Raw genomic sequence first — 10,957 nt, 5'->3', positions numbered from 1 at the left:
TGGCCCTTCGAGCCTGCACCGCCATTCAATATGATCATGGCTGATCATCCACTCAGTATCCCGTACCTGCCTTCTCTCCATACCCTCTGATCCCCTTGGCCACAAGGGCCACATCTAACTCCCTCTTAAATATAGCCAATGAACTGGCCTCAACTACCCTCATAACCTCTGACACCCATAATAATCAAGAATCGACTCCTTCAGGCAGTGAGCTCCAGGTTCCAAGGAAAAGTTCTTCCTCAGATTGCCTCTAAACATGTTACCCCTTTAATTAACTCTGTGTATCTCTGACATCATTTTGTAAACCTCCATTTGTTCCTCCCTCAGCCTCCTCCATTCCAGAGCAGCAAACCCAGCCTTCCCAGTCTCTCCTCCTCACGGAAACATCCCATGAAACTTCCTGGTGAACTTCCACTACTGCATCACATCCTTCCTACAGTGTGGTGACAAAACTGCATGCTGTACCTGCTGCAGTGTTTTCTCAGGCATTGGATTTGGATGTCCACGTTCCCCTCATTAAATGGTAGAACAAACAATCAGGAAAGCTAATGAAATCTTGGAGAAACAAAGAACAGCAGACGTGGTTTAATGAAATCTTGGTTGGTTCTCGGCGCAGTTTGGATGTAGAAGTGGCAAATTGCCTGGGAAAAATGGGAAAGTTAGAATATATATGGGTGAAAATCTGTGCTAAGCTGAAATGGTGCACAGAATCATATTAATTTAATAAAAACAGGCTGTACCATAGAACATCATAAGTTAGCAGCCAAAGTTCCAAACTATGAGTTCCCTTTTGATGCTGCATGGTGTTAGGCTGCCTTAGCCACTAGCTGGTGGATATCTTTGCTCTTGTCAATTTTTCCTCCTCCACTTGTCAAAGGCTTTGACTTGTTCTGTTAAGGTTCAACCTGAAACATTAATGCTGTTTCTTTTCTCGGAGACGTGGCCTGATCTGCTGAGTATTTCCAACATTTTCTGTTTGCATTTTAGATTTCCACTCTCTTTTGATTTTCTATTACAAGCCTGCCAACAAGATGCTTGACTGCTGATGTCAGTAAGTAATGTTTAACACCATGGTCCTGATTCAGGGTGTCAACCCGAAATATCACCCATTCCTTTGTCTCCACAGATGCTACCTGGCCCATTGAGTTCTTTGAGCAGTTTGACTTTTTCTCCAGGGTAACCAGTACTTGAAACTGCTCCTTCCCTCTTTACCTTCATCATGTATTTGTACACTGTGGATGGCTTGATTGTAATCATTGTAAGATTATTAAGGGATTGGACACGCTAGTGGCAGGAAACATGTTCCCGATGTTGGGGGAGTCCAGAACCACGGGCCACAATTTAAGAATAAGAGAATAGCCGAATAGCCTACTCCTGCACCTATTATCTATTGTCTATTATAGTCTATTGCATTGTTTTTCTACTGACTGGTTAGCACGCAACACAAGCTTTTCACTGTACCTCAACACACGTGACAGACAATAACTAAACTAACCCAAGGCAGTTTTCCAGCTGGGATTCCTTGCATATTGATTGCAGCTGGAAACCCAGCCTGCTTTGCAATTAATTTATTGCACTCTTGCACAAATTATTGTGGGTATTAGCAAATCCCCACTGCCCTCTCTGTCTCATACCCATCTCAAGTATCCCCTTGAATCTGGCTGCGTTAGTCCTGTTCTTTAGTTCAGATAACTTTTTGAAGGGATTATCTATCCCGAGATGCAGACCCTGTCTGCTAATGATTTAAAAGGTCCAATGCCAGACAGACAGACAGACAGACAGACAGACAGACAGTATGATTGAGTCAGTCTGCAATAATAGACATTAATTCTGCTGCAACGGGGGGGGCGGGACCTTTGGTGGACTGGCAGGGGCGATGGCCAATGGAGGAAGGGGAGGGCGGGACATGCAAAAGAGACAGGGTGACAGCCAATGGGCGTAGGAGACTGCGGGACCCGTGGTAGATTGACGGGGTGACAGCCAATGGAGGAAGGGGAGGGCGGGACCATCGGAGGACGACAGCCAATGAATGAAGTGGAAGGCGGGACCATTGGGAGATAGACAGGTCGACAGCCAATAGAGGAGGACGAGGGCGGGACAAGTGGAAGACGACAGCGAATGGAAGCAAGGGAAGGTCGAGGGGCGGATGACAGACAGGGACCCGGGCCAATGGGCATTGAGAAGGCGGCCAATGAGAGCGGGCGGGGGGCGGGACGAGCAGCGGCCTATATAAGCGGCGCCGGCAGCCGGCGAGCGGTCAGTGGCGGGCAGCGGACGGAGAGACAGGCGGGAGAGAGAGAGAGAGAGACAGACAGCGATGGCGGACTCGAGGGGGGAGCCGCCGGCGGCCAAGCGGCTGTGCCTCGGCCACTGCGGCCCGGCTAGATCGGCTCACACCAAGCCGGGCCACGGCAGGTTCCACAAGCCCGACTCGCTGCTGGACATCAGCGCCAAGAAGGTGGCGGAGAAGTGGCCGTTCGAGCAGGTGAGGAGCGATAAATAAATCACCTCAGTAAACAAGGGGGTGGTGGGGACAGGCAGGGGCTGAACAATAGGCAATAAACCCCAAGCTGTCACTCGCCGGCCGCTCCACCACAACAATCTGACAACAAATTCCTCCTTTAACTTTTACACCACAAACAAAACATCCACAATCAATTTATTTTCTCTTTCCCTAATTTCTCTCCGTCTAATTTTTAATTTTCCCCTCATAATTTCTTCTTCCTCAATCCCTTTTGTTGTACAAGGTCCGTATCCAGAATTGTTGATTGTTTCTACACATTTTTTATACATTTGTTTGCTCAGATTGAAGGCTAGCATCGTAAAATTGTATTTAAATAAAAGAAGAAATGTGTCCTGGTTGCTGTTAGTTAGTTCGTTTAGTTGCTGCACCTGGCTTGATATTAAAGTGGTTAATATATATTTTGTGTCAGAGCAACACTGGGATTACAACAAAATGTATTTGTTAAATCCCCACCATTCAATTAATGCGTCTAGTGGGGGAGAGTATGGAACTGGAGCATTAACAGGAGATGGGCAAATAAAGAAGAAATTGAGGGATTTGCTTGGAGTGTTTGTGTGGGAAGGAACTGCAGATACAGGATTAAACTGAAGATACACAAAAAGCTGGAGTAACTGCGGGACAGGCAGCATTTCTGGAGAAAATAGGTGACATTTTGGGTTCAGACCCGCTGTGTTACTCCAGCTTTTTGTGTCTATCTTCGATTTGGTTGGGGTGTTGGTGGTAAAAGACACCGCCAGTTAAAGGGAGTTAATTCTCGTGTTAAAGGGAACCCAGGTTGGTTTTGTCAAACTCTTAGAATTCTGGGTTTGAACTGCTTTTTAAAGGTGATTGTAACTGGACAATTTCTCCAGTCTTCCTTCACTGCCCACCACCCCCCTACAGTTTATGTGCATTCTTCATCTCAATGTAAAGATTGACACCCACAGTTGATGCGTGCAGTGGAAATTGTGTCCCTTGGCCTTTCTGCATTGACTGGGGTCTCTGGCTGAGTTTGGCATTCAGTGTTAGTCAAAGATTTAGGCATTTTACAATCTTGTTTTTGTGGTTCAACAGACAACTTAGTTATTTTGCAGTAAATTACTACAAAATAGTTTGGTTAACTGTTGTAATTGATATTTTTGTTCTTTTTTTTACTTCATTTACATAATGATTGTCCCAAACAATGAAGGCCATAAGTTGAGGAAAGGAAGGGCTTTCTTCTGTACATGTAGTGTCAAGAAGCTGATTAAATAATATAATTAACTGACAAATAGGATTGCCGGTGACAACAGACTCCTGCCAGTTTGTTTATTAAGAACTGTGAATGTAACATGGACAAAAGGGTCTTTTTGTTTTCAGAATTGCTAATGGAAAAATATCAAAGTTGATTTTTATTTGGTGCATGTTGTAAGATGCCTGTGTCTGTGTGCTTATCCTCTTGTTGCAGTCGGTGTCTTGTGTGCCTGCACTAGAGTGTAGATTTGTCCGTAAAGACAAGTATTGTTTCCACAGGAACCACATTCAAGAGGTGTGTGTCAGCAAGGGTGGGAGTGCATTTTCTTGTTTCCGTCAGACTATTTTTACCCACCCCCCCTCTTTTTTTTCCCGTTTCCATCTCCCCCAGGGTGTGGGTGGGAGCAGTTGCCCCGTAGGGTCTGAAAGTTGGTCAAGCTAGCCGTGAATCAGGCTTTAGCTATTTGCTTTATTCGCGTTGCCAGACGTTTGTCTCTGGAGTTAATTTTAAAGTATTGATTGTGAAAAAGAGACTGTGACCACATGAATTGTGTCTTCACCCAAGATACTGGTCTGGACTTTTGTTTGTCTGTGTCTGTAGTGGGTCTGTACAAACACTTGGGTAATGTGGGTCATCATGATCTCAGACTTTGGCAGGGCTATCCAGTTTAATCAAACCGATTAATTTTACACTATGTCGCACCCAATAGTAATTCTATAACTCATCAGTCCAACTGTTTTAGTTGTGTATGCGTTGCAGTTTAATTTGGTCCAAATACTGATCCCAAAGAGTTGATCTGTAAGGCTTGTTTTGTAGGGTGTTCAGTAACTTGTCTATCTTTTGGGGGTGTGTGGAATAAGGCGTGTGTTTGAGGGGGCAATGTTTATTGTGGGTGCCAGTGGTCGCCAGGAAAATGATTGAATGTTGTTGGGTGTGATATGATGAGGCTAGATACGGAAGCTCATTAAATGTCCCAAACAATCACCACTGAAAAGTGGGGTTAACTATGAGTGGGTGTGGAAATACAAGTCCCACCAGACATTCCCCTCGTTCACCCACCTCCCTCCCTGGATGTACCAGTCCCACTACTGGACTGTGACGTAACTCCGTCTCAAAGCTCTTGAAGCTGTAGCATTTAACAAAAAAACATAATAAAGCCGTTCCACTTCAAAGCTGAAATTTCCAAGGAAAGCAGTGTGGTTTGTGGTTTATTGTAGTGTAACTCTCTATTTGCTGTAAGTGGATTAGGACAGATAGAGAGACTGTGTTTATGTGGGGATACTCTGTCATATCCAGCACAGTACTGGTGCATTGTAGGAAATGCAGCTGCTTTGGCCAGCACCCTAATAGCAACACACAACACTGGAGGAACTCAACGGGTCGGGCAACATCTGTGGAGGGTGTGGACAAATGAGGTTTTGGGTTAGGACCCTTCAGACTGATGGAGTAGATAAGGGAGAGAGCTGGAAAAGAGGTGCAGGAGTGGGCAAATCCTGGCAAGTGATAAGTGGATACATGCGTGGGGGTGACTGGCAGATGGGTGGAATAAGTGACAAAGGCTGGAGGTGAAAAGGAGACAAAAGTGTGTGAGATAAGGGGAGAAGAGGAGTGAAAGTGTAAAGTTGGGGTGGGGGGGGGGGGGCAGTTATGTCTGTGATAATGACTGAGGGACAAGAATTGGCTGGATCATCTACAAAATAATGATGCTCTTTGACATCTCGTCCACCAGTGCAATGTCTCGGTTCTGCACTGATGTGTCAGTATGGTCTCTGTACTTAAATCTTCAGAGCTGGCTTTGAACCCCAACCTAGTGACTGGGTGAGTTCTACGGACTGGGCCATGACTGATGCTTTATAGTAATCGCAATCATTCTTTATTAGCCAAGTATGTTTTGCAACATACGAGGAATTCCATTTGCCAAGTCAGTCATACAAATAAAAAGCAATGGAACACACAAAATACATTTTAACATAAACATCCACCACAGTGACTCCGCCACATTCCTCACTGTGATGGAACGCAAAGATGGTCTTTGCTCTCCCGCGGTCGGGGGCCTCGAGCCCTCCCTTGACAGGACAATCTTGACTCCTGTAGCCGGCATCGTTTGGCTCTCTGCGATGGGGCGTTCAGCTCCTGCATTGGGGAGGTGTCAGCTCCCCCACACCAGACGATCGAACCCCGCATTGGGGCTGGTTGAGCCTCTGCATCGTGGAGCTCCCGACTAGCCTCTCCCGAAACTACGAGCTCTCGATGTAAAGACCGCAGGCCCCAGTTGGAGCGATCCCAGGCAAGGGATCGTCTCCAACGTTAATTCCACGCCCCGCTGTGGGGCTCAAAGTCAGCCCGAGGAAGTCTCCAATTCCATCGATGGTAGGCCGCAGAGTGACCGGAGATGTGGCCCAGAAAACAATCGCATCTCTGGCAAGATAAGATACTGAAAATAAGTTTCCCCGAACCCCCCCCCCCCCTCATAAAACAAACTGGAGAACATTTACACAGACTATTAAAACACACTAAAAATTAAAAATAGACAAAAAAACTGGCGGGGCTACCAGTCGAACGGTGCCCCTGGTGGAAAGGGTGGTGTCAAGGAGAGTAAAGGCCGTCTCTCAAGGGGAATCCCATCAATTCAGATGCAGCATTAAGCTGATTGTTGTCTTAATCCACTTTGAACTCCCTTTTGCTGGGAGTTATTTTTGTATAATATTTAAATTGCCTTGCTCATACCTTTAGAAAGCTTAAGGTGTAAATCGCACTTGGTTGACCGTAACAGCATAGAATGTTTAATATAGAATCTTATTGTTGTGGGGCATTGTTGGGACAATGCTGTTTCAACTGAGAAAAGATCGGTGCAGTGACCTTCCATGTTTACATATGGAGAGAATTTTAAGCTCCAATGATGTCATTAATAGTAGTCAGGGCGGGAGCTTATTTGAGGTAACACATGGTGAATACTGCGTGACTGTCAGTGGAAATGTAATGTTTTGTGATTTGTTGGCACCAAGCCACCACTTGAGACTGTTGATAATGTATGATTTCCCAATGTAGTTGTATCACATTCCGGCATCAAAGTTATAATTTACAGTTAATGGGCTACAGACTTCAGCTTGTGGTCAGGTGGGACTTGCAAGTGTACAGTGAGTGTTCGCAGGTGGTATTACAACTGGAGTCCAGGTGTGAATGTTGGCGTTTGCATCAGAAGATCAGATTGTGACCAATTTAGTTCCAGTGGAAATTTAGATTTTTTTTTAGCCTGTGCTTTTAGCAGCTGTTCATCACGTGTGGGAACCGGGCAGTCAGGTAGAGTGTACCATCCGAAGGCTTGTCTTGAATGAGTGGTTGTGTTTTATGCAGTGACGATTGTTAAAGCCTGGGTATGATCTCCAAGCAAACTTCTATTCATGGTTTGGGTGGACTCCATGACGGGTTAAATTATACATGATGGGTGGGAAGAATTGCTCGACTGGCCAAATGATGGTCTTCGTGCTTTCCAAATTGCTTTGAATTGTTCTCTCGCGAGTTGGGATGGTTGTTTGTGCAAGTAAACTGCTTGCAGCTAACTACTGTGGTTTCTGGGGGAAGAGTGCCTGGTATTTACAGCTAGCAGTGCAGCTGAAAAATTACCAATCACTAGTGATTTAATGCCTAGTGTTGTTTCCATCACCGGTTTATTGAAAGCCAGGAATTTTCACATTACAGGCCAGTAACGCATTGATCTGATTACTCTGACCACATTTTGGAAATGTTTTATTCTCTATTGACAGGGTGCAGTTGTTTAATTTGTGTATTTATTTTTAGGTAGAGGAGCGATTTTCACGAATTCCCGAGCCTGTTCAGAGAAGGATTATTTTCTGGTCCTTTCCCAGAAATGAGCGTGAAATCTGCATGTACTCGTCGCTCAGCTATCAGTGTCAAGAAGGGGAGAAGGATGGTGAAGTTCCGTTCAACAAAGGGCTGAGGTTGTTGGAAACGGGTGCCATAGAGCGTGTCCTGCAAGTAGGTGAGTACACAACCAGGTGTAGGAAGGAACTGCAGATGCTGGTTTACACTGAAGATAGACGCACAATGCTGGAGTAACTCGGGCAACATCTCTGGAGAGAAGGAATGGGTGATGTTTTGTGTCTAGACCCTTCTTCAGACTGAAGGGTCTGAAGCAGGGTCTCGACCCAAAACATCATCCGTTCCTTCTCTCCAGAGATGCTGCCTGGCCTGCTGAGTTACTCCAGCATTTTATCTATCTACCTGAATAAGGGCCTGTGCTAAATGTAGATTATTGATGCAGTTTGATGGTACGAGATGTTGGCACTCCTGAAAGCCACTACTCGGTTTAGGACTTCATCACAGTGATGATTGCACCTAACCTTATGCACCAAATGTACAGGAAATGTTCAGACTGTTTGGATAAGCCTTTTACTTTATGCAGCCTGCAATAGGTGGAATGACAGGTCTATTGAGACTTGCAACTGTGAATATACGTTTGTAATGAGCGTGGGTTGAAATCTTTACTTGAAATCACTCGAGGTTTTGTTATGTTGCTGTTAGTGCTACCCGACTGGTTTGAAAAGCAGGTATAATTTTTAAGGAGCCATTAACAAGATCTAGATTACTAACTTGGCATTGAGTAGCATTTAGCAGAGCATGTTAAGTAATGGACTTCCTTTTACGATGCTCATGTGGTCCCTAGACAGTGGAAATGGAGCATTTTCCCACAATAGTGAACTCCTAATAAAATAATTTCAGATGGCTTGGGGCACAACCTTCCATTCAAAAACAAATTGAATGGAGATGTGTGATGTATTCGTAGCTGCACCGACTGCCAAGTGTTTGTGTAGAAGGATTTAAGATTCCAGTTACACTTCCACCCCCATATTTGATGCTTTCATTCTCTCAGTTCTCTACTGATTCATTAGCTGGGAGTATCATTCAGTGCTATACGTTGCCTGCAATGTCAGCCACAGTTCAATTGCTGGCATTCTTGTCTCAGTACAAGAAAGTTGCAGATTGAAGTCTCACTGCAGGGATTTGAGTGTGGAAGTTAGAAATGATGAGCACTGTCCTTTCTCTCAAGTTTAAAACTGAAACCTTGTCTCTCCATCAAGTGGATAAAGAAGATTCTGACATTCAGTTTAAAGACCAGGAAAGATCTCTGTAGATCTGACCAATATATGCCCATCAACACAGTTCTCTCTAATAATAATAATTGGGTTGTTATCGCAGTGCTTTTGTGAACTTGATGTGTGCTAGGGTATAAGCTACTTTATTTCCTACATTACACAGGGGCAGCACAGTGGTAGAGCTGCTGCCGTGCAGCGCCAGGGACTCTGGTTCAATCCTCACTGCGGGTCTGTACGGAGCTTGTACGCTCGTCCTGTGATCACATGGGTTTTCTCTGGGTGCTCCAGTTTCCTCCCATCTTCCAAACAGGTTTGCAGGTTAATTGGCTTTGGTAAAATTGTAAATGGTCCCTCATGTGTAAGATATTGCAAGTGTATGAGGTGACCGCTGGTCGGCACAGACTTGTTGGGCCAAAAGGCTTGCTGTATCTCTAAAGTAAAGTGCTGCAAAATGAGTATATTGCTGTAATGGGCTGGCCTGGTGCTATGAAAAATGCTCGGTGGAGGTTCTTGCTCTGCCTCAGGAGTTCCAATGGGAGAGATCAGCTTGGACCTGTGCTACTGATCCTTCTGATCATTGATGCTCAGCCTGCTTATCACAGACCATTTGTCCTTTGGAGACAAAGCATTCTCAGTTGGTACTCATTCCAGGTGTGGTTATCCATGTGGATCTGGTTGAGTTAATTCCTTAAGGTTGGAGATAAGCATCAGATTCTACACTGACATTTTGCCTCTTGTTTCCTTTTGTTGTATAGTTGCCAAGTTTCGATTGACTTTATTCATATTAGTGTCTGAGCAACCTCGAGGCATTTGTTTAACTTTTGTTGCACTTTAACTCCTCATCAGTCTTGCAAGTCTTATCCTTTTCTAGTGTTGCATAACAGGTGAACCCTGCGCGCAGTTCCAAAAGCTGATTAGACGAGGAGTCAGTCATGGAGTTTTCCTTCGTGTGGTGACAGTGCTCCAATGTCTCTGAGTCGTTGCCCTCCAGGCTTCCCTGAACTGATTTGTTTTGGGGTGTGTAATTATGTATAATTCATATCAGAGCTCCCTGAGAAACCACCGGCAGGTGTCTGTTTAACAAGCTTATTCTGTCATTTCGCTCAGCCAATCTAGCAGCGCACAAGAAAAAATAATTTTGACAGGAGTGTGCACATGTTACATCTGCAATAAAGTGTGAGCTGTACCCAGGAGTTTCCGATAATGACCTAAATTGTGGAATGGGAATGAAAGCCATTAAAATGCTGCTGGAGCACCGATGATTCCTGCAGCCTTGACATGCAAGTCAGCTGTTCTGCAAATTATGCTATTTGTGCAGTACACCCGTTGACTTTTCAATTTAGGGTTGTTTAAACTGCATCCAAATTCCCTTAAACAATACTCTGTTCAATGGGTCCTCTCTCACCAACACAGATCTATTGCCTTTGACTCCCTTGAATTGTAGGTACCTTCCTTGGCACTATCCTGCAGGTTAATAGTTAGGTGCAGTCATATAGCACAGAAACAGGCCCTTTGGCCCAACTCGTCCATGCTGCCCCAGGTGCCCTGTCTAAGATTGCCTGTATGTGGCTCGTATTCCTCAAAATATGACCTGTCTATGTGCCTGCCCAATTGTCTTGGGTGATACGGTATATGCCTCATCCATCGCCCATACTCACCATACTCCGAGTTGAAAATGGTGCCCCTCAGTTTCATACAAAATCTTGTCCTCTGGTTTTCAGTATGTACCCCTTGACCAGGAAAAATATGTTTAGTATATCTGAGTAAAAATAAACAAGACAGCATGATGATTAGCTAACTTGCTGAGTATACAATGCTATATACACTTGCTCTGACAAAGTGCATTGCAACACTGGCACCCTGCCAATAAAATGGTGGCGTGTGATGCCCCCTTTTGGGGCTGGTTCAATGAGCATGTGCATGGGAATGCCCCGTCAGTACAGAGAGGTGTAGTCTGCAGGAAAGGTCTGTTTTAGCTCCACTGATGGATGGTTGTCAAAAAAAAGGGACCATTTTGTGTTTGGCAAGGGCATGGTTGTCCAGTTCATATTTCAATTAATCTGGAATTAAGTTTAAGGACAAAATAGAATAATTTAATGTAAATTG

General features: G+C 44.8%; 1 protein-coding gene across 1 annotated transcript in view; it reads left to right on the top strand.

The window, feature by feature from the left end:
• The first annotated feature begins 2,261 nt into the window (after window positions 1–2,261).
• LOC129714391 (zinc finger SWIM domain-containing protein 4-like) overlaps window positions 2,262–10,957 on the top strand; it is a 63,123-nt gene continuing 54,427 nt past the window's right edge. Inside the window, exons 1-2 of the mRNA XM_055663960.1 lie at window positions 2,262–2,485; window positions 7,536–7,737. Coding sequence (XP_055519935.1) covers window positions 2,318–2,485; window positions 7,536–7,737 — 370 coding nt within the window. The 5' untranslated portion in view covers window positions 2,262–2,317. The remainder of the gene's footprint in view (window positions 2,486–7,535; window positions 7,738–10,957) is intronic.

This window comes from Leucoraja erinacea, chromosome 39 (assembly GCF_028641065.1).
Source record: "Leucoraja erinacea ecotype New England chromosome 39, Leri_hhj_1, whole genome shotgun sequence".
NCBI lineage: Eukaryota > Metazoa > Chordata > Chondrichthyes > Rajiformes > Rajidae > Leucoraja > Leucoraja erinaceus.
The sequence above is the reverse complement of the archived record's forward strand: the minus strand, read 5'-3'. Positions and strand labels throughout refer to the sequence as shown.